This window comes from Urocitellus parryii, chromosome 10 (assembly GCF_045843805.1).
Source record: "Urocitellus parryii isolate mUroPar1 chromosome 10, mUroPar1.hap1, whole genome shotgun sequence".
NCBI classification, from domain to species: domain Eukaryota; kingdom Metazoa; phylum Chordata; class Mammalia; order Rodentia; family Sciuridae; genus Urocitellus; species Urocitellus parryii.
This window is the reverse complement of record NC_135540.1, coordinates 107614797-107639407: the sequence shown is the minus strand read 5'-3', so window position 1 is coordinate 107639407 and position 24611 is coordinate 107614797. Positions and strand designations below refer to the sequence as shown.

The window sequence follows — 24611 nt, the reverse complement described above, 5'->3', positions numbered from 1 at the left end:
AGGAATGAACCCAGCCTTTGGCAGATGGGCTGCTGGTACATAAAACCCAAACCAAAGACATGGTTCTCCTTATGGCAGCCTTGTATTTATCAGAATGGATTAAGACTATAAATTATATTTGGGTAGACAACTAGAACAGCATGGTTTTTGTTTTGTTTTGTTTTTTACAAAATCTAGCAATAAGTATTGGGTGAAGATGCAGCTCAGAGCAACTATCTCTGGCCTATCACCAAACATGCCACACTGCAGGACAGATCATGGCAGTCCTGAGAGGAAGGAGCTCCTAGAGGAAGATCCAAGTCTTCCTCAGCCTTGTGCCCAATAAATATCAACAATATGTTGGGCAATAAATGCACTCTGCTGTTGGTGACCCAGATGATTTCTTTTCCCTGGACTCATGAAGAAAAAGGAGGGCTCTAACTCAATTGGTGTCTTAGATGTTGTAAGGGTGAGAAACCCACCAGAACAAGCCGGAGAGAAGGTCCATTGTGAGGCTGTACAGACAGCCTCACTGATCCGAGAACCCAAGACCAGCCGGGCCTCCTGAGGTTCTCAAAAAGCCATCTCTCCATTTTCCTCAGTAGATCCCTGGACTTTTTGCCACAACCTGAGTTGTTCCTGGGTTGTGCTTGAGATGGGGACAGCCTTTGTTACCAACATTACCTAATCTGTCTGCTCCAGAGCCCAGCATCTCCAATTAGAGCAACAATGCCCTGGGGCAGATTCTTACGATTTAGGAACTAACTGATTCTCTGGATCAAATATTCCACAGATTAGCTGTGGCTACCATAGGCAGGATCCTATAGTCCCAAGACAGGTCCTACTGGGGCCTATGCTAGACAGGCATCCCCAGCTTATTTACTTGAAGAAGAGCATTAGCAACAAAAGGACCCACACTTTCTTCTCTTCAGTAAGGAATATTTGATCCCCAGGAAAGGAATTGACAGCTGTCATATATAGTCCCTAAAACAGGGAGCTTATATATTACAGAATTAAAAGTTTCAATTAAAAGACAACTCATGTTTCTTATAAATATATAACTTTATATATTATATGTATTTACAATATATACAGAATACAAGTATTTTTAAATGTAATACTAGGAACACTCTTGAAAACAGTTGTTTTCAAAAAAAGATGGGTACTTATCCAAGGTGGGCTCCTGATTCATCTAGAACGTAACTCTACACAATGTCCCAGGCCTCTATTTCCGCAGAAATCACAGAGAAGTGAAGGGTTGCTGGAACATGGGTCTAGTACTGTTCCCCTTCCCCCAAACCTTGGCTTTCTACTGGCACTACCCAACATGGTTCCATGCACACCCCTAAAATGGGCAAACCCCAGGGCCTGAGCATAGTGTCTGGAACTCAAGTTCGGGAGAAATAAGAAGTGGGTGCCTTGAATCACCAGCTCTAAGGCAGCATCTTCACAACTGGGTAAACTCAGTCACAGAGCCAAGGTTGGTATAGAAGCAAATGCCTTAGCTGTGTATACGTAAAACGTCTACACAACCAGGTTCCAAATAAGTTATGCACCAAGTGCCATTTCCTTTTCATGCTTTGGAATCTTGGAGCCACTGGTCACAACACCACTTATCTTCCAAAAGTTTCTTCACATTCAACCAATTCATCTATGGTGTGCAGCAAATCTTCAAATGAAGGCCTCCCCTCTGGTTTCTACAATTAAAAGTCAAAGAGAAGCTGTCGGTTCCAGAATCCACTCCCAAGAAAAGTTTCATTGCTCAAACTCCTAAATCTAACTCACTACAAAGAGGCATTTGTGGCTTTGGCCCTGGAGAGTGCAGACATCTCCCAATAGTCTGTCTCTGCCCATGTCTCATGACCATGCATGTCCACCCTAGGTGACCCTGCATGTCCACCCCAGTTGACCACATGCAATTGCTGCTAGACTAACCTTTCCAAAGCTGTTTTCAGGTCCCTGTTCAAAGACCTACTAGAGCTCTGCAGAGCCTACAAAATTAAGTCCTGTTAATTTGCAGAGCCCTCTATAACCTGTCCCTCCTCAGGCCCCTTATCACCCAATTTCATTTCCCATGAACATCCTCACATGGGTTCTCTGCTAAATCAGACTAATTTCCACCCTCATGTTCACAGCATGTTTATAACCACCCCCTTACCTTTGTTCGTGCTGTTCTCTTTCCCCCTAGTACCACTTCCTGCCTAGCGGGTCTCTCTACCTGACCCAATCAGGATTCTTGGGAGGTTACAGCCGGGGATTGGAAACCTGGGCTTTGGAGTCAGGAGAGCCTCTGCTGCTCTGTAGCTAGTTGGCCTTGAGCAAGCATCAACCTCCGGAGCCTTAATCTTCTCATCTATAAAGTGGTCACAGGAGAAATATCTCCACCTCAAAGAGTACTTTGAGAACTAAATCTAAAGCACTCAGCACAGTGCCTAGTACACAAGGCACGTGAGCTACTATCATTGTCTTTCAAAAACCACTTGGCACATAATCTTTCTGTGAGATGATATTTCGGTCCTTCCAGAGACTAAGCAAAGAGACCTGGGGAAGCTGAGGTTTAGAGGAAGAAACCTCTTTTGGTAGAAGAGTAATATTTGAAACCCAAAAGTAAGCCACAGAAAGGAAGCGAGCAACTTCTCCAGGCATATTTTTTTTTTTTGTCTATGGCTCAGGCAACTGTGGCAAGATTCCCCCGTGGGAGCGAGGCAGCAGTCTGAGCATATGCAGTTCATTACTAGTATTTCCACTTCACATTCTTCCTCTGATTATTCAGAACCAAGTTGAGAGGGTTGGCGTCCTACCTAGCTAGAGTTTGAAATCACTATAAAACATGCACTGCCTACCTGGGCCTTCACATTATCCAGCTGCTAAGTCCAACCCCTAAATGTTTCAGAGATTCCCTAAGAGAACACAAAAGAAATATCTATACCTCCTGCCAACATCTCAGCATCACCTCATATACATATAGGGATGCCAACTTCGGCCGGTAGAGTCGGTGGCCTCGAGTAACCATGGTTACCACTTCATAGTTGGTGTTCTTTTCAAAGGGCATTCTGCCTTCAGTGAATATCTCCCACATCAAAACACCTGGGGAAGGATAAGCGTTAGTCCATGATGTGTCCACTTCCTCCCCAGAGCAGAAGCAATGTGGAGCACGGCTCTTACCAAATGACCACACATCTGATTTGCTGCTGAAGCGGCTGTAATTGAACACTTCGGGTGGACACCATTTCACGGGGAATTTAGCACCAGAAGAACTTGTGTACTGATCATCCAGAACATACCTAGAGTAAGACACACCGTGGGTTTACACCTCTGAAGTATGATCTTTGTTTCGTATGTGTGCTTTCGTTTTTACCCCCTTAGAATAAAAAAACACACTTGATTGAAGTCTATAAGCATCCGGTTGAAGCTAAAGGTTCACCTCGGTGACCACACCTAGTGATTTCCATCTTCTTCAGCGTAATTTAAGGGGATGAGAGGGGTATATCACAACATCAGTACCTGAACTTTCGTTTTTCTGTTCATCTTTCTGTTTTATTAGGCAACAGAGGCGGAACACAATGGAATAGTTTGAAAACTTTTTGGTAAGCAGTTTTGTTCTTTAAACAAAATTTTATTCAAAGGCCCCATATGTGAAAGATCTAAAGCAGAGCTGTTCTAAAGGAAGTGGTGAAAAGTCTCTAGAGACACATGTTTTGAGCCCCCATAATTCCACAGAACACAGTTTAAAACTGCAGCATGTGAAAAAAAAAAGAAAAATGAAGTATATAAATGGTGGCATGTATATTTATTTTATTCAAATATTTTTGGTACCAGGAATCGAACCCAGGGGCTCTTAACCACTAAAAGCCACACCCCAGCCCTATTTATTTATTTATTTGTTTGTTTGGAAACAAGGTCTTGCTAAATTGCTTAGAGCTCCACTAAGTAGCTGAGGCTGGCTTTGAACTTGCAATCCTCCTGCCTCAGCCTCCTGAAGCTCTGAGATTATAGGTGTGTACCACTATGCCCACTATGTATGTTTATATACCATGACATCCCCACATGCACACATACTCAAAACAACACCATATTATTATTCTATGTGAACACAGTTATGCCCTTCTGGAAGGACATATAGCAATGGTAACAGTAGCTGCTTCTGGGGTGAATAGCTGACTAGAGGTGGTAGATGTGAGAACTTCATCCTTTGCTATAATATGTTCAGTACATATTTATATGTATTTATAGGTTACATGTACATATAAAGTTGATTTCTAAAATCTGTCATGAGGAAATATTCGAATAAAAGAACAAACTTTCTTTGTGCAACTATACAGATAAAGATGGTAGCTAGAAACGATGCCACTATGGGCTGGATCAAATCATGTCAGGGGAATCAGGGTTTAGTGAATAAAGATTGTTTCACAGAGGTTGATATAAAAGCAAAGATATTCTGAAGCTCAGACATATGAAAGTGGAGGACGCCCATCAGATGTTAAACATCTTTATGCAAAGCAAATAGAGAACACTTAACACCTCGAGAGTCAGAAGCTGATGGCAACATCTTTCTAACCTCCCTAGGCCTGAGTTTCCTTAGGAGCTAACCTTGGTCCCGACCATGGCCTCACAGCACCTGGCCTTGCCTGCCATTTTAACTGTTCCTAGCACTGCCTATGGGCCACCTTCCTTGGCCCTCTTCCAGTTCCCCAAGTTGGCCAAGTTCATCCCAGACCTCAAGCTCTGGCACTTGTTCCTTCCACCTGGAATATTTTATGCCCAGATTTTCACCTAACTGGTCACTTCCTGCCTTTTGGTCTCCACTCACTATCCCCATCTCAGAGAGGCCTTCCCAGTCAGCTGATCTAAAGCAGCTTCCCTCACCTCTGCTCTACCCCAAGTTATCTCTCGAGGGGTCCACAGACTTTTTCTGAAGATGGACAGTTATTTGAGCACCCAAATGCTTTGGGTTTCACAGTCCATATAGTCCCTGTCACAACTCCCAGCTGTGCCTCTGCAGGGCGAGACCAGTGACAGATGACACATCAACAAAGAAATGAGGCTCTGCCTCGATAACACTATTTATATGGACACCGACTTTGGAATTTCAGATAATTGTCAGGTTTCAATACTCTTTGAATTTTTTTCTAGCCATTTAAAAATATAAAAGCCATTCTTGGTTTACACACACAGAAAAGTGTAGGTCAGACTGACTGACAGGCTGTCATTTGCTGACCCCTGCTCTATCACACAAATTATTCTCAGATCTTGCGTTTTCCTTCCTCTAGAACATGAGCTGTATGTGGCTTAGTCTCTGCTTTGGTTCATACACCTGTGTCCGGCATGTACATAGCAGGCACCTAATTTTTATGAACAGATCAAAGAATAGAGGGAAGGAGAGAAGATAAACAATATACTTTCAAAAAATATTTTCTACACTCTATTATAATTACAAATATTAAGACAATAAAAACGCTGCAGATGTGGAGATACTAAGTGCTGGACCACAAAACATGTTCTGGTGAAAACAAATCTAGAAATCTAATCCACATGCAGGAGAAGAGCTGTATATTTAAAGGGCTATACTACCACCTAGTGGAGAGAACTATTAACACCACAATGTAGAGTTTTTTCAATGTATTTCTTTCTGTCTCATCGGTGCAAATTACTCCTACACGTATTAATTCTATAACATAAAGTGAACATCACTTAAAAACACATATACTAAGACCTACCTGGCCATTCCAAAATCAGACACTTTCACAGCTCCTGCCTCATTTACTAGACAGTTTCTGGCAGCCTGGAAAACATTATGATGATATATTTGTTAAAAATTTACACCCAAAAAATGCAGAAAAATAAAAGTCCTGTCACATTAAATTTATTATATGCCAGTCAACATTTGTATAGGGTGGAAATGTGTCATTATAAATCATTTTTAGCCCTATAGAAATGTCTCCAATGTATAACATTTTTTTAAGTAAAAAGGTCAAAAAAACATATTTGCAATAAGGTATTATGACAGTGTCTTTACCAATGACCACGCTTAAATAAAGATCAATAGATGGGACGACCCTCTTTCCCCACCTCCTAGTCTTATTAAATAGTGTGATTTTCTTACTGATAATGACAATATTTCTTGCTTTCCCCACGATAAGGTCTGTAGACAAGTGTAATCTGACACATTCTTGAAGATATTCTACTTTTATTAGTTTTTTAAGTACAAAAAAGAGCAATGTACTGTTTCAATATGACTGAGAAATATTCTGTTATCACTGAGCATAATAACCAACACTAATGTTGTACATCACATCCACTTTTAATCCCTTTGCCTCTATTATACACTGACCTTTAAAATAGTCTTGTGAGAAAAAAAAAACCACAATTTATTGCTGTGGAAACAGGGTCTGGGGCTCAGAGAGATTAGGCAACTATCCCAAAATACACTGTGGAAATCAAGTTTTCCAACTCCAAATCCCAAATTCTCTATTACACATTAAATCTAGAGATACTGTCGCACAGTGGTTAGAATACTGACTCCGGTCAAAACCTCAAGTTCAAAACTGCCTTCACAGTTTATTTGACTATTGAGGTATTTGCACCTCTATTTTCCCATCTGCAAAATAGCAATAATAACAGTACTACTTCCTAGGATTATTATGATGATTAAATGAGGGATTTTTTTCCCGTGTGTGTGTGAAGTAATTATTAGAACAAGGCCTCTTTAAGGTGACTGTTAAATTTTTAAAAATGCCTTTCTGCTTCTCTAGAAGAAATGTGTCCATACTTTATCACAAAAAAGAGCTAGAACTAAAATATGACGGAAAGTCCTACATGCAAATCACTTTTATTTTGGTGAAAGAGTCAAAGTAGAGTGATAGTGTGACTGATATGTTGAAAACAGACACATTTGTGAAAACAGGTGGAAAATAAAAATGGAAGGAAAAGAAGAATGAAAAAAAAAGAGAGAGAAAGTAGAATAAGAAAGGAAAAGTTAAGGAGCGACTTTAGAACTAGTAATAGGTTTTCTTTTCTGGTCTTGTCAGAGGTTAACACATTGGATAAAGGAAGTGAACTAAGAGATTTCTCTGATAGTTTCTGTTTACAGTGTGTGAGGTGGAAAAGAACTTAGGATTTAGCCAGAAGGTCAAGGCCAACCCTAGCTTTTCTGTTTAACCACATTAGGCAAGGTTTTCACTTCCCTGAAGCTAACTTTCTTATTACAAAACAGTGAGGGTAATAAATCTGTTCTGACTTGCTATCTCATGGAACTCTAACAGAGATCTAATATTTAACGCACAGAAACTTACCCAGAGATATCAACTCCATAAATTATTAGATTATCTTTCCTTTAAAATTATGCAAATAAAATCTATCAGGTTCATTATTATGAACAAAAATTGGATACTAATAACATCATTGCTTATTGTTTCACCCACTGTTACAAAGCAATCAGGCCCGTGAATGGGAATACAGTGACTCGTGGTTACCAGGTCTCTGTGGATGAAGCTGTTCCTCTCCAGGTACTCCATCCCTTCACACACATCCTGACACATGCTCAGCAGGATGTCTCTACTGAAATGGCCTTGTCTCTGTCGGAGGAAATTCAGAAGGCAGCCCCGTTCCATGAACTCAGTAACAATGTAAAGCGGTTTCTGCTGGGTGCATACACCATACAGCTGCACCAACTTGGGGTGTGTCAGTTTCCTGGGAGTGAAGACATACATACACAGAGTTACAACAGGAAAAGAAACCAGCAGGTGTATTAGCTGAGGAAGAGCCACTTTCTAACACAAACAGGGAGCCTGGCAGGAGAGAGTAACTTACATCATAACTTTAGCTTCTTCTATAAAGTCCTCCTCACACATGGCGCCTTCCCGAATGGCTTTGATGGCTACTTTGTACTGGGCTCGCCACTTGCCAAGCCTCACCACTCCAAATAGTCCACTCCCCAGTTCCCTCATAAAGGTCAGCTCTGAAGGGTTAATCTCCCACTTCTCTGCAAGACAGAAGGGAAAAGTGAGAGCACTTAATAAAGAGAACACAGCATGAATCCGTGTTGAAAAGAAACTGTAACCAAGATCTGCCTCCAAGTCCTAGGATAATGGCAATCTGTCTAGACAGCACAAAGTGGCTCTCCACCCTCTGGGGAGAATGTTCCTGCTTGGCCATCACTATACAAGCAAAGTGAACTGAAGAATCAAGATGCTGCATAATAGGAAAATAACATAGCTGAAGATTAAGGTACTTTTTTGAAGACAAATACTTCCTCACTTACCACTCTTCCCTCTGGATTTTTTTTTTTCTCTTTTAGTTCCATCAAGTTAAAAAAAAAAAAATTTAAACCTGCTCTTTAAAAGGCTTTTTCCAGAAGCAACAAAAAACAATTCCATTGGAAGAGTTCTCCATTACCTCTAACCTTACATCCCTGAGAGTAATCAACAGCAGTGAGAACCAGGAAGGGCTATGATTTATATTAGATATAACAGGATAATGTTTATTTTTCACCAGCAGAAACTTTTCCATTGAATTACAAACAATCATGAAAATAGGAAATCTAGGGTTATTATAGTTATAAAATAGAATCATCTAAAACCTCAGAGTACAAATTTATAAGAATGGTTCCACTATTAGGAATTCTACACATCTAAATTTGTCTTGTGATAGTGGATTCTTTTCATGGAAAATTAGCTGATACAACTACAAAATGAGAGTTACCATAGCTGAATCCCGCAGTGGTTGGAGCATTCTTCCCCTTTGTACCAACTGGGTACCGCAGCCTTGTGACGAGTCCTAGAAATCAAAGAAAGCATCACAGGTGAAATCGCTCTTAGCCACTCCACATGACCAAAGGCTAATCTAGAAATGTACAATTCATTCATTTATAAATGTACTGCTCTCCCTCTGCATATACACATAGCTCTATGCCATAGGCTTTCATTCATTCCACAATCTCCTTCTAAATATTAGTGTGTATCAGGCACTGTGCTAGCTTCCTCACAAACATTTTAAATGATATTAAAAGGTTTCTGTTAGTATTTCATGTTCCTTTCCAATATGAAAGCTGAACTAGGAAAGAGAATTATACTGAGCTGCTAAAAATTAAAGTGATTCCCCTGATATAACTCAATGCTAGCAATCTTAGCATAAAAATAGGCTGAAAAGATTAACCACTGGGAATATCAACTGTTGGAAATCAGGAAAGTAAGTTAAATCTTTTAACCTAAGTTGCTTTTAGCACTAAATAAGAAATAGGAGGTGCCTTTCCATCAACACCAAAAGCACTCTGTATTTGCTCTTTTATAGCACATTTCACAGTAATTTAAAGTGGTTATGTATATCTATCTCCTCTCAGGGGATAAAATCTGGGAGAATCAGAATCAATGATTATCTGATCCATAGCACGCTCCCCAAAACTTGGCTTGGCTTCTAGCATGCAGTAGACACTAAATACATGTTTGTTGAATGAGTTGAGATAGTGATTAAAAAGTAAAACTTACAAAAGAAAAAAATAGAGGAATGGGAACACCAATAAGAAACAGAAGAAACAGATAAATTATTTGGGAATAAGTCAATATGAATGAGCTCCTCAAATGTTAAACACAGGATTGCTACATGACTTAGCAAGTCCACTCCATGTAAATACCCAAGAGAAATAAAGACATATTTTCATGTATACACTTGTACACAACTATTCACACCAGCTTTATTCATGAAAAATGTAGAAGCAACCCAAATGTTATTAGATTTAATAATTATATTTCCTTTAAAATTATGCAAAGGAAATCTATCAGATGAAAAATAAATAAATAAAATCCATATGATGGATTATTTTTCATCAATAAAAAAGAATTGATATCTTATCCAGCAGGCTGCCTGAATTTAGAAATTCCATATTCCCCAGGACCTCTATCCTGTTACATGTCAGATCTCAGCAGAATAACCAAGCCAATTTCCAAGGACATGTGTAGCAAGTCCATCAGGCAGAAAATGTTATCAGGTATTTATATTGGCCAGAATCCCTACTGATACCTCAGCAATTTTTCTCCTATCCTCATGACTTCAGTCTGTGCATACCCAGGCTGTGTGTTGGTTTCCATAAGCAAATAAGATATGACTTTCTATCACAACAGGTGAGTGCTAACATAACTCCCCAGATTTGGAATTAGAGGGGTGGATCCTCTATCTCACCATTGACCATTATTACACTGAAGTTAAAACTTTTATTGAAGAGATAAAGGTAGACTTGTATGTTGGCCTGAGAACCTATATATTACACAAATATTGAGCTAGGCTCTGCATGGTGACTCGATAATTGGTAGAAGTTGTACAATTCCTATGTCTCTAGCCCTGTGCATTTTTATATTACCTGATTATTTGAACAAACTTGTGATAGTTTTTGTTTTATTTAAAGAATGGAAGTGGGCACAGTGGCACATGCCTGTAATCCCAGTAGCTCAGGAGGATGGAAGGTTCAAACTCAGCCTCAGCAACTTAGAGAGACCCTTAGCAACTTAGCAAGACCCTGTCCGAAAGTCAAAAATAAAAAGGGCTGGGAATGTAGGTCAATGGTTAAGCACCCCTGGGTTAAATCCCTGGTACCAAAAAAAAAAAAAAAAAGAATACTTTCGCATGGTATAACATGGACAAACCTCAAAAACCTTATACTGTATCCAAGAAACAAGTCATAACAGAACACACATTGTATTCCATTTATGTTCAGCATAGGCTAATCCACAGAGACAGAAAGTAGGTTAGTGGTTGCCTGGGGCTGGGCTGGTGAAGGAGGAGGGGTAATGGGTGATTTCTTTGGGGAATAATGACAATGTTCTTAAAATTAGATGATGGTGACAGCACAGCTCTGAAAACATACTAAGCGCCACTGAACTGTATACTTTAAATGGATGAGTTTTGTGGTATAGTAACTGTTCTTACCATTTTCTGAAAAAAAGTAAATGGACTCACACAAAAACAACAAGTTTTACAAAGGGCCTTTGATGAAATTATAAAAATTCACTTTCCATGCTTGTCTGTTCCCTGTTCAGTTACATCTTTAAAATCCAGGAGTAGAAATCATGCTGCATCAATCCCATAGAACCTCAATGGCATAAATGTAGTTTCCATTTGTATTTTTTGGGTGTTTGTTTTGTTCCCACTCTGGTGCTGAGTTTAGCAGAGATTCAGGGAGATAGAGAATTCATAGGATGTGATTACAGACAGTCTGCAACTTATGCAGGTTCAACTTAGAATTTTTCTCAACTTTATGATAGTGCAAAAATTATATCATTTCACTAGAAAGCATTCTTCAATTTCTGAATGTCTAGTGAATTTTGAATTTTGATCTTCTCCTGGGCTAGCGATATACAAGAAGTTACTCTCTTACAATGATGGGAAGCTTCAGTGAGCCACAGCTCCCAGTCAACAGTGGACTCTCCACAGTTACTAAGCTATGTGTTTGGTAGGCGAGGTGGATTAAATGCACTTTTGACTTAGGATATTCTCAATTTACAATGGGTTTATCAAACATAAATAAGGAAAGGAGTGTCTATCATCTACTCTTTGGAAGCCTACAGCATAGGATGAAATCCTGGTACATCTGGCAGCTCCTTCAGTGACTACAATATCTTTTTATGAGACAGGGTCTCACCATGTTGCCCTGGCTGGCTATGAACCCAAGTAAGTGATCCTCCTGCCCCAGCCTCCCAAGTAGCTAGAACTATAAGCACATGTGACCATGCTTGGCTTAAAACAGACATCTTTTTAGTTTAGTACTAATGATACAAAGCACAGAAATGTCAATACCATAATCGATCGAAATAACTCATGTCCTAATGTCAAGATAGAACTTTTTATGAACCGTGATATTACTTCTGATTTTTCTTGGATATATCACTTCTTTAACATACGCTGATTTTATACCCATCACACTTTACAACTAACTAACTACAAAATAAAACTTCTCACAGAAGAATTCACTGGGATGTCTGATCATCTGCACCAATACCTAACATTTGAAATAAGTGTTAACAGGTCACTTACCTGCCGCATTGTGCTTGTGATATTCAATAATCTCAGGAATTGAACTAAAAGCATGCTTTTCCGCTAAGTAATACTTCTTTGGAGATGTTGTTGTTTCCTTTATGTGATAATGCCTGAAACCTGATGAACCTTCTCTATAAGGAAAATTGAAATGTGTTAAAACCAAGCTGGGATAACATAACTTCACTCTTCGATGTCTTCTATAGGTGAACCCCCAGCCTTTCTCTGTATGGCCCCTTCTATTCCTGGCATGAAGTTTATTTCTTTCTCCGTGTTCTTTAGCTTTTCCTTTCACATTAACAGGTGGAAGTTCTGCAAGTGGTCACTGATAACATACTTGGTCCCTTTCATGAGATTGAGAAAGATAACATTCCCCAGCTCCATTCAACAACAATTAAAAGTCTCAAAAAAGCCATCAGCGGCTACCACATTTTGTCCTTGCTGTTAGCATAAACTTGAGAATTTTCAGAACACTTGCACTTCCCATTTTTTTGTTGTTGTGGTTTGGTTTGGTTTGGTTTGGTTTAGTACTGGTGATTGAACCCAGAGGCACTTTACCACTGCAATACATCCCCAGCCCTTTTTAAAAATTTTTTATTCTACAATAGGGTCTCGCTAAGTTGCTAAGGCTAGCCTCAAACTTGTGATTCTCCTGCCTCAGCCTCCCAAGTCACTGGGATCCAGAGTACTTGCATTTCTAAAAGTAAATAAATTAGGCTTAAAAATGTACACACTCCACTTTAGATGTCTTTCTAGAATGCAGACCTTCTCTTGTCATCTCTTGATAAAAATGCTTTCAAGATAGTCCTGGACACTGACATGACCTGGCTTCAGCTTCTACCTCTCAGGTTTCTCTTCCTCCCTCTCTCAGTTTCTCCCTACAATCCAGCTACACACGCTGTTTCAGTTCTTTGAAATTCACCATATCCTCTCCCACCTCTGGGTCTGGACAGTACCCTGGGTCAGAAACACTCTGTCCCTTCCCTCCAGTGTTTTCCTGCCTTACCTATGAGGTCTCAACTTGAATTGAGGACAACAGATATGTCTTAGCTCTGTAACCCCAATACCCCCGGCCCCAATATCACCTTCCTGTCACAGTGCTTCCCCCACCCAGCCCGTTCGCTTGTCTACAGCCCCCACTGAACCAGGAAGGAAGGAGGCCAAGTCTGCGCCTACTCTGCTCACAGAGGCATGCTCAGTGCTTAGCTCCGTGTACAATAATTATTTTTTTGAATGTTACTAAGGTTTCTATAGCCATGCGGAACAAATATACTTATGGAAAACTATGGGGTAAATTCCTGAAGATATAAAGGCCAAAAAAAAGGAGACTTTAGAAAAAACAGTTCAAGTTTTATTTTTTTTTTTTTTTTACTGTTGAATGCAGAATCTTTTTTTTTTTTTTTTGGAAATTAGGAATACATACAAAAATATAGGAAAATTCATATAAAACTCTACATTAAAAATTAATTAATTAGTTAATTAATTAAATGGAGCAGGATTACTCACCCTCCAAACTTTGTATAAAGGGAGACGGTGTACAAGCCTGGTTGACTGGAGTCCCTTACCATAAAAGCACCTTCTTTATCCTAAAATAAAAGTTAAGAAATTGCTTTTTTACTCTAATAACTAATATCAATGCCAAGGAAAAGATGTGAGAACCTGATCTTAAAATTTTATGAATATTATCCTTTATTGAGAAAATGTGCTCTGGAGAAGTGCAATTTACCAGTAGGGGTCCTTGGTTTCTCCCATCTACATGGCTTTCTACCTCACACTACTGAGCCATGAGACCAGTTAAAGAAAAGCATGCTCACAGTTCCCCACAACTGCAAATTCTCACACACACCAAGGCAGACATTTCAACCAGATCATTTCTCGGAACCCTTACAAAACTAACAGACAAGGTTTTGCAGAGCCTGTAAGTCCTGAACATGTGGGAAAACAGTCACTGAAAAAATGACTTGCTTGTCACACACGCCTGTGATCCCAGGGGCTGGGGAGGCTGAGGCAGGAGGATCACAAGTTGAAAGCCAGCATCAGCAACTTAGTGAGGCCCTAAGCAACTTAGCAAGACCCTGTCTCAAAATAAAAAATAAAAAGAAGGGCTAGGGATATTTCTTGGGAGTTAAGCACCTCTGGGTTCAGTCCTTGGTACAAAACAAAGAAAGAAAGGAGTGTTGCTTAACAATTAGATTTCATTTCATACATTTTTTTCGTATTTGCTGTAAGCTTTGAATCCTGACTCAAATCATTTTCCATCCTCATAGCATTTTTCCTGTAAATAACTCATACTCTTTATAAGAATATACTTAAATATTCTTAATTCTCCTGGAATTTCATGTTAAATGCCAATCTTTACAAAAGGAGAAATGAAAACACAAGTAACTAAATTGGAGAAAATCAAAAAGTCAGTAACAATTCTGAATGAATAAAGGACAAACCTTCAGCAGGTCCCAAGAGCAAGAAACAGAAGCTATGAACTTTAAAGTACTCTACCACTAATGCCATGTTCAATCTCTAGTATTTATGTTGCTCTAAGATGAAAAATGTGCTTAATAGTTGAAAAGTAAAATGAATTGTATTCTTTCTCTTTTAAGCCAGTTTCAAACCCAGGACCTTGTGCATGCATACTAAGCTACACTCCTTAATACCTTAAATTTTATTCTTAGAAAGACAATGGAATTAAATCAGGCCCCACAAATATTTCTGATTAGAACAATTAGGAACAATAATTATGGTAGTTAATTGATAAGTAAAAACATAATAGCTACCATTTATTTATCAAAAACCTATTCTGTTTTAACATGCCCTGATATGTAAATGCACTTAATCCAAACAGTCCTACTCCTGCTGTCCCCATCCATCTTCACATGTAAGGAAATGGGCATGGAAAGGTGGGTAACTTTCCTCACGTGAGAAAGTTCATAAGTAGTGAACCAGGATTTGGACCCCAGACCACCTAGCTACCACATCCCTAGAGCAGCCTCTCATCGTGGAGCCTCTAGGGAGACACATAACAATACTGCAGAAGTCCAGCATGATGGGGCATGCCGGTATTCCAGCATGATGGGGCATGCCGGTATTCCAGCATCTTGACAGGCTGAGGCAGGAGGATTGCAGGTTCAAAGCCAGCCTCAACAACTTATCGAGGCCCTAAGCAACTCAGCCAGACTGTCTCTAAATAAAACATAAAAAAAAGGGCTGAGGATATGGCTCAATGGTTGAGTGCCCCTGGCTTCAATCCCTGGTACCAAAACAAACAATCCTGTGGGGATGGGCATGGTTAGGTGGAACCCAAATGAGCAAAGCCACCTGCCACTGTTATTGCAGCACGTACTACAGAAACAAGTGTTCAATAAAACCTTGACTGGAGAAAAAAAAAAAACTGCTTAAAAGACCTGGAACTATTACTAAATAGAATAACTCTATGTGTTTAGATCATAAACACAGGGAATGGCAGGGGTCATCTTCTAACCCAACCTTCTTATCTTATGCAAAAAGTGGACTAGAAAAGCTACAGCTAAACTCAGGTCTCCTTCCTTAGCCTAGTACCATTTCATCTAGAGCATTCTTTTAGTTCTTTTTAAGATGTGAGAATTTAAGCACATTTATTTCTATAGGCAAATATTTTATTAAGCTTTCATTTATAAAGATTGTTAATATCAATGTGAATTATTCTAAAATGAATAGCTTCAAGAAAAAAAAGAAAAAGAAATGAAAAAACAATAAAATGCTGAAAAAGCAAGGTAGCAAATGATAAATCAGTATGAAAGAAAGAAAAAATTGCTCATGTACAGCTACTACCTCCTGTTATGGGTTTAATTGTATCCCTCTTCCCTGACAAAGAAGCTCCTAAGCTTCAGTATCTCAGAATGTGACCTTGTTTGGAGGCAAGGGTCTTTACAGAGGTCACTGAGTTTAAATGAAGTATTTATGGTCAGCTCTAATTCAACATGACTGGTGTCCTTATTAAAAGAGAACATTTGGATACAGAGGCAGACATGCACAGAGGGAAGTAACTGCCATTTCCAAGCCAAGGAGAGAGGCTTAGAAGAAATCCTCACCTCACAGCCCTCAGAAAGAACCAGCCCTCCTGGGACCTTACTTTTGACTTCCAGCCCCCAGAACCATGAGACACAGTTCCGTTGTTTAAGCCCCTCAGCTCGTGGCCCTCTGTTACTGAAGCCCAGTGTTCTAACACACAAATAATCTCTTTAAAATGATGTGGAAAAAAACATATTTATATCATAGACATTTTAGGCTTTAGAAACAACTGTGTGGGGCCATTTATTAGGGATTCATTAAAACTAAGCTGTACTGAGATCAAACCCATAAATAAGCACAAACAACTTACCTCAGTTCTGAGGAGTTGCTCTGCCTTGCTTCTATTTGTATTTCTGCAATACCATCTGAACAGAAAAAGATACACTTAAGGTCTCATATTATTTAAAATTATGTTTTTATTCTTAGTAGGATTAATTAGATAATAAAGCTCTCCAATAATAAATACAATAAGTAAAAACTAGGCAAGATATCACTCATAATCTAAATAGACAACCAGTAACACATTGATGTATATAGTTTCAGATATTTTTACCCATGTTTTTATGAAAACACACATCTATGCCTGCATTATTTTATTAAGGTGGGATCAAACTTTACTTGATACATCATAACATGAATTTGTCACATGACAGCTCGTAGCAATATAGTTCTATAAATCTTGATATGGATGTACCATAATTTATTTAAGGTATTCATTATACAATATGAAAAATCATCTGCAATTTTTTGCTGTTCCAGTCATAATGAGAATGGATTTTATTTCACTGATTCAAACTTGCAGACAATGTCAATTTACATTTTTGTCTTAAATTCAAATTAAATCTTATTCTAAGCTCCCAGCACACCAACATTGCAGATTCCATCCTAAGTCATTATGGTGGCTCTCTGTCAAATTTCATGAAGGTCTCAAGTGTCAACAGAAAAGAAGGAAAACCTAAGAGCAGGCCTTCTGGATTTTCCATACCTGCTGACTTCCAGAATCCTCAAGCCCTGGTGGTTGCCTGAGGCTGTACTAGAAAAATCCCTGTCTTGACCAAGTAGTCACTCCTGTCCTCCCACCAAGCCTAGCCACAACCCTGTGCCATGCCCCAAGGTCTTGCAGATCTATGCCCCTTCTTAACCTCTGAGAAACCTTTCTCTTCTTACTGTCATCTCCCACCCCATCCCTAGGGGTCCTCTCCCCTCCCTTCGTTCCCAGCACAATCCCTCTATACAACTATTAGCAAATGTTCAAAATAACATGAACCGAGATCATTTGGCCTTCAGTTTTAAATTTGTTTTATTAAATGATTTTTTTAGTTGGAAAGGAATCTTCCACCATAGTCAAATACCCTGAACTGAATGCTATGAAGTCAGCCTGGTCCTCCGGCCTTTGAAATTTTCACCACTGGATCAGGTTTTCCTAAAAGAACCAGCACCTGACTGGTCCAGCAAATACCCTGGGACAGTGAATACAAAGGCCTTCCCTGATTGAAGAAGGCAAAAATAGAAAGATAAAATACAAGACTTTTTTCTATCTGGATTCTTTTATAAAGTAGCCAAACACAAATTGTAATCTCAATGTGAATTGAATGATGTTGGATATTTTATTTAGAATCTGAGGTGGTGAACAAGACCTCAGAATTGTCAACATCTCATTACTGTGGCTCTCCCTTTAAAAAATGAGACCAAGTGGAACAAAATTGCTATTTTGATAAATCCATTTCTGAATGCAAATGAGAAATACATAAACTAGGAGAACAGAATGAATTCTGTCCCTAAAGCTTTTCCACTCGTATGAGAAACATTTGTCAGATGCCAAAAGCAGTCACATAAATTAGCTAAAGAAAGATAACGGGAGCTCTAATACACAATATAAACTAATAGGGTGTGAGGGATTGGAAAAATTCTATTTATTAGTAACAGAAGATCCAGTTCCATGTCTTCACGGTGAGAATAAGTGATGGGGATTCACATGCAGGACATCAGGAAAGGTAAACTGTGGTTCTCAAAGGGAGACTAGACATAAAATACTCAGAGAAAGAGGGAGGCGCCTTCCTCATCTACTATATTCTAGCTCCTGGGAAGGAATTAAAGAAATAAGGAAAGGAAAGGGATTGGGCTCTTTGAACTCCTCTTCCAAAGGGTCAATTTTTATGCATTTATGCATTTGCAGGTTCTCTGAAAAGGATACTTTCATCCTTGGGATATGCTATCATTTGGCTCTGAATTGCCCTCTAAAGGCCCATGTGGAAAAGCTTGGTCCCCAGGATGGCACTGTTGGAGGTTGTGGAACCTTTGGGAGGGAGGCCTGATGAGCGATCCTTAGGCCATGGGGGCAATGCTCTTGAAGGGAATTGTGAGACCCTGGCCCCTTCTTCTTCCTTCCTTTGCTTTCTGCTCATTATGTAAGTAGTTTTGCTCTGCCGTGTGTTCCCACCATGATGTGCTGCCTCACCACAGGCCCAAGACAATGGGTCTAATCCATCATGAACTGGAACCTCCAGAACCCGTGAGCCAAAATAAACCTTTTATCTTTATAAAATAATTGTCTCAGACATTTTCTCAGAGTAACATGAAGCTGACTAACATAGGATATAAACTCAGATCTTTCAGTGTATATTGAAGGAAGGAGAGAGGAAGGACTGATGAACAAATAAACAGGGGAATTAACTAGTGATAGGTATTTCCTAATAGCTCTCCATGGCTTATCTCTCCTCTCTTTCAATACCTATCCCCAAGCAAGGAGAAAAAGACCACAGGGGCTCTGCTGGGTCCATTCTGTCAGAAAGAGAGATATGCACCAGTAAAATGTAAAGGAGCCTATGTGACATGAGAAGACAGAGGTGCCATCCCACATAGCTCTTTCACAAGCCTGCCACAGAGATGTGTCATTTGAGATTAACACTTTTTGCTAAAGGGACTCTGCATCTGGAAATAATGCCCAGAATGTATAGGTAACATGTCAACCTGTCCACGGACATCAAAACACTGATGTGAATTTTTCAAATTGGCTGGTCACCTCACAATATTCCAGAGAAATAGGACTTTGTAGCAGTGTCTGAATACAAGGAAAGAGGAGGTTTGAGGACATTCAGTCCTTTCTGGAAAGATCACACCCTGGTCAAGCTTTTAAGGGCAGAAATGTTATTTTATTTGTATAGTCATGCATCACTTAATGACAATGAAATGTATTTTTATGCAATTTCATCACCATGTGTATGTACATAAACCTAGATGGTGTAGCTTAACACATATCTGGCTTTCATGCTTCAGATTATTGCTTCTAGTCTACAAACCTGTATAACATGCTACTATACAAAAAACCAGGGTGCGGTGGTACATGCCTGTAATCCCAGCAACTCGTGAGGCTGAGGCAGGAGGATGGCGAGTTCAAAGCCAACCTCAGCAATTTAGTGAGGTGCTAAGCAACTCAGTGAGACCCTGTCTCTAAATAAAACACAAAAAAGAGCTGGGGATGTGGCTCAGTGGTTAAGTGGCCCTGGGTTCAATCCCTTGTACCAAAAAAAAAAAAAAATAGACAATTATAACATAATGGTAAGTGTTTGTGCATCTAAACACATCTAAACATAGAAAAGGTACAGTAAAATACTAGTAAAAAAAACTTCAGCTTTATCTTAATTTTATGAAACCACTATCCAATACACAATCAATTTTAGCCAAAATGTCATTATACATCACAAAATGTATTTAGTTTATATTTTCCACCAACTTCTAAAATTTCCTTAAGGGATCATACTGCTGAGCACTGTGACTCTTCGAAACTATTTGTCCTCATCTAGATTTATGTTACCATAAATGACATGAACAGAGGCAACAGCTTGCTGTTGTTTTTGCTGTTTTTAAGGAAATGAATGATGCATGAATACACTATCTCAAAATGACCACAAGAGTGTGTGGTATGTACAAGCTTTGCATCAAGGCCTAGCCACACACTGCTAGCAGGCAGAAACAGGACAACTTCTCTGACAATACTCAACAAAGGTCTTAACAACTTCAAACACACAGCCTTTCAATATTAGAGGTGTCAATTTTAGAGCTCTCATTTAGGACAGTATGCAAGAAGAGGTTATCCCAGTTATTTTTACATAGCTAAGATGCCTGAATCAACCTAATGCCCCACAAGTGACCAGATGCAATAAACTCGCTGTGTCCCAAGGCCTTGTAGAACACCTGAGACATACTAAGAATTCAGTAAACGAATTTATGACTGAGTGAAACACAATGCATCTATGAAGATATTTTCAAAGAATATTCAGTGTCAGGAGCAAATATTCACTCATACTGTTCAGAGGGGAAAAAAGATATAAAACAATATATACAGCATGAGTCTACTTTTAAAAAACAGTAAAAAGATTTTTAAAATATATACTAATGTTGACAGAGGTCAACTATGATTTGTCTTTGAGAGCTTTTTCTTATTAACATTATTCCTATTTTCAGGGGTTTATTTTTTTCCTTTTCTTTAAAAAAAATTTGTTTCTATCATGTTTCTTCTGAATGAATTGACCATTCCCACCAAGATAGTGAATAGACAAAAGACCAAAGGAAGCTATCACTCTTGGCTCCTGTTTGAAACCAATAGCTACAGCAAACATCTGTCTTGATTCAGAACCAATTATTTTCAAGGTTTTTAAAATAATAGTCATATTTAAACAATAATCATATTTAAATATATAATATTTAAACAGATATTGTATTTGAACAAATCATTTTAAACAATAAGCATAATCTAACTTTTAGTTAGAGAAAGGAAACAAACTTTTTTTAAAGACTACTCTGGGAATTATTAAATCATATCTTGAATGAACAAATGATCTATATTTCAAAATCAGCTAATCTATAATTTGTTTAAAATCAATTCAATTATATCTGTTTGTATAACTCCATTCACACACAGAACCTTCAGGAAACATGCCTTATAGATACTAATTCTCAGGGTTTTACCACACCAGTTGTCTGGTGTGGTAAGAATATATTGGTACCATGTTTTAAAAGTTATGAAAGAAGCCCACCAATTTTCAAAACGCCTTACATAATGAAGAAAATGAAAACATTTTCTGGGTTATCCCATTTATAAAATAAACATCTACTCACTCATATTGATCTAAGTTGTTTGATTTCTTTCCTGTTACATAATTACTGGGGATATATCCTTCACTCCTAGAAATAAGAAAAACACTGTGGGTAAACAGATATTATTTTATTGAGAGGTTATTTAAAGAAAGGAAGATAAAAGACCTTCTAAGATAGTTAAAGCATATTGCCCAAAGCTCATAAGAAAGATAAGCTCACTGTCAGTAATTCAGGATATCTGTATCATTTGACACATTACAAAGTACTACCACGTTTGATCCTCACAAGAGTTCTGAGGCAGGCAGGCATTACTGTCTCCATTTTCTGGTGGGAAAAGCAAGGCTTAGAAAGATTCAGATATGTTCCCAAGGTCCCAAAGCCAGCCAGCAACTAGACCAGAGCTGAAACTCTAGACTTATGGTTCAATGTAGAAATCTCCAGAATGCACAATTTCTTGGGATTTTTTTTCCTCCACATTTTTTATTTATGTATTATAATAGCATATAATGTTGGGATTTGTTGTTACATATTTATACATGCTCTTGGAATGTTTTAAAAAAACTAGAATATTCACAAAAGCAAAAGTGCTAAATAAAGGCACACACCACTCTAACACCTTGACAGTACTTATAATATAGCTTCACTGAGGTACTTGTTAAAAAGGCAAATTCCCTAGCATGAGCAAGGCCGTGGGTTCTATTCTCAGCCCCACAAAAAGCAAAAAGGCAAATTCTCGAATCACACCCCAAGTCAGGAATTAAGAAGGCCTACGTACTCCAATAGCCCAAGAAAAACACACCAGGAAGATTGGTAAATCAAGATGGTAAAAATGTTGGTAATTTTTTAAGTTAATTAATGTTATTATATGTTTTTGTAGATGTTTGGAAATTTCTACAATACAGGTTGAATATATCTTATCTGAAATGCTTGGGACCAAAAGTGTTCCAGAGTTTTCTGAATTTTAGAATATTTACATAGACTCTACCAGTTAAGCATCCCTAAACTTATCATCTGAAACCCAGTACTCCAAAACCCAAAACTTTCAGAATATCAACAAAGTACTTTGGATTTAGGTTTTTGGATTAATGTTGCTTCAATTGCATAAAATTATGAATAAAATATCTGGTAAATAGGAGCAGGAACTTCTTATAAACACAAAAGGTTAAGATTCCCAAGAAGGTAATAATGCTCAACAAACCAGCACCCAGGTGACCAGAAGTGCCAAGACCTGAATAGAAGAGGGGACCCTGCCTCACCCAGAGGCTACCACTGTTCCCAAAAATGAACTGAGGAACAGAGAGAGGAACTGGGGATGGGTCAAGGAGGTGAGAACAGGTGGAAGAGAATGTACTTTCTCAGGACAGAAGACCCCTGTTCTTATCCACTGGAACTCATAATGTAAATGCATAGTATTTCAGAGGTAAGCACAGGATATAGTTCACTTAATGAAGCCCAAGAGAGACTCATCCTCTGTGTTTAACCGTATCTACCTATATATTTAAAATAAGGTTAAAAGAATTGTTCCACTTAAATCCTACATTATCTGGTGCAAATAATGCTGGGGGTTTTTTGTTTGTGTTTTGAGATGGGGTCTCACTATGTTGCCCAGGCTGGTCTTAAACTCCTAGGCTCAGGTAATGCTCCTGACTCAGCCTTATTAACACTGGGACTACAGATGTATGCCATCATGCCTGACAATACTTGCTGTTTATTTCCTGTACGCATGTATGTATGTTTGTGTGTGTGTGTGTGTGTATATATATATATATTTATTTATTTTATACATATACATATATATACATACTTATATATAAGTACTCTCCCTTCCTATTTCTCTTTCTTATGAAGAGAGGGAGAGAGAAAGACAATTTCAAGTGACAAGAGGCTCCATTATATCATGTCTGTATATATGTACACATGTACACGTAGAGAGAGAAATTCTAAGAAATTTATGATAGATAATGCCTTAGAAAGACCTAAGATTACCTACTTAGATAATATTAAGGATTATATATAACTATTTCTCCTAAGGTCAAAATAGTCAAATAAAACATATGGTGGATGAGAAAGAGATGAGTATAATCTCTTCCAACCTCTGGGAAGAAGTGATTGATCAGTTTGCATTTATCGAGTGACTACTAAGAATACACAGTGGTACTAGAAAGTAATAATGTATACTTTGACTTCTGGCAAACTACAACCTCATTACATGACAGATAGAGTGCATATACTTCACTCAATACTTCACTCCTACCCACTCACTGCATGCAAGGGCCAGGGAGAGAATGCTTACCCATATTTATCTCTTGCTCTCCACCAGTGGACATCATTCTTTTCCAATATGATATACTCTTGACCTCTCTCTAATCTGAGGTCATGCGCTTCTGTTGCTTGGAAATCATACATTGCAACGACTATTTCTTCACTACTATCTTCTTCAGGAGGAATTGGTGGGGGAGGCCTTCTCTGAGCAAACAAGATAACATGTGAAAGTTTAGTCTTCTATCTGAAACTGATCTTGAAATAAAACAGTAAAACACTGAAGGATTCACACATTACCAAAGAATAAGGCAGAGCCCTCTAATCGAATGTGTCACCTGATAGCAACCAGAGAACCCTCTAATCTTAGATGCAGTAGATGCTACCACATCTCTTATGGGTTTTCGGAATACAGGACAAGAGCAAAAACCATCTTGAAACATGGAAACAATTTTTATGTGTCAGGAATAGTTTTCCAGGGAGAGGCAGGGGTAATACGTGAATAGAGACCAGAGAACTAAAGGGAGACCCATCACTGAAATGGCCTGCAGTGGGGAAAGCCCACCATGGAGTCTGTTAACAGGTCTCCTCCCATTCAAAGGGATTTGCACCTCTTTATGCCCACACTGTTCAAGGCACATGCTTAGGATCTAACAGTTTTTCTCTTTTGTTCTTAATATTGCTTCCATGAAATACAGCATAGTAACTCCCATGTTACCAGTGAGGCAACAATGGTTTACACAGTCCCTCCAAAGTCACTCATATCAGATTCACATCAGCTCAGTTCAGAACTGGGTCCAAAGTCCATGCTTTTCCACCATATCCCAGTCTTCAAATATATGACTAAATCACTAAAATCACTCATGGATCATACTGGGGGTTCCTTGTTTTGTTGCAGGTTTTGTTTATTTGGTTTGGTTTGGTTTGATTGTTTGTTTTTTTTAACCACGGATTGAACCCATGAACCCAGGGAAACTTAACCCCTGAGCCACATCCCCCAGCCTTTAAATTTTTTTTTTTTTTTCATTTTGAGACAGGGTCTCACTAAGTTGCTTAGGCCTTGCTAAATTGCTGGGGCTGGCCTTGAACTTGTGATCTTCCTACCTCAGCTTCCTGAGTTGCTGGGATTACAGGTGTGCCCCACTGCACCCCGCTGTCATATTATATTCTTGAGACCAAAATTTTCTTTTAAAAAAGTCCCACACTTCTGA

General features: G+C 38.7%; 1 protein-coding gene and 1 non-coding gene across 3 annotated transcripts in view; both read right to left on the bottom strand.

Moving 5' to 3' along the window:
- Window positions 1-1194: 1194 nt before the first annotated feature.
- Window positions 1195-24611, bottom strand: part of Tec (tec protein tyrosine kinase) — a 105557-nt gene continuing 82140 nt past the window's right edge. Inside the window, exons 8-19 of one of the 2 annotated variants that reach the window (XM_026385835.2) lie at window positions 23435-23607; window positions 21163-21228; window positions 16355-16409; window positions 13507-13586; window positions 12001-12134; window positions 8680-8754; window positions 7789-7960; window positions 7452-7668; window positions 5697-5761; window positions 3145-3263; window positions 2909-3066; window positions 1195-1676 (exon numbers count right to left, since the gene is read on the bottom strand). In XM_026385835.2, coding sequence (XP_026241620.2) covers window positions 1593-1676; window positions 2909-3066; window positions 3145-3263; window positions 5697-5761; window positions 7452-7668; window positions 7789-7960; window positions 8680-8754; window positions 12001-12134; window positions 13507-13586; window positions 16355-16409; window positions 21163-21228; window positions 23435-23607 — 1398 coding nt within the window. In that variant the 3' untranslated portion in view covers window positions 1195-1592. The remainder of the gene's footprint in view (window positions 1677-2908; window positions 3067-3144; window positions 3264-5696; window positions 5762-7451; window positions 7669-7788; window positions 7961-8679; window positions 8755-12000; window positions 12135-13506; window positions 13587-16354; window positions 16410-21162; window positions 21229-23434; window positions 23608-24611) is intronic. The other variant, XM_026385844.2, reaches the window with a different exon arrangement.
- On the bottom strand, window positions 20551-20683 carry LOC113181986 (small nucleolar RNA SNORA2/SNORA34 family). Its single transcript, XR_003300656.2, has one exon. It is a non-coding gene; the product is annotated as a small nucleolar RNA SNORA2/SNORA34 family (small nucleolar RNA).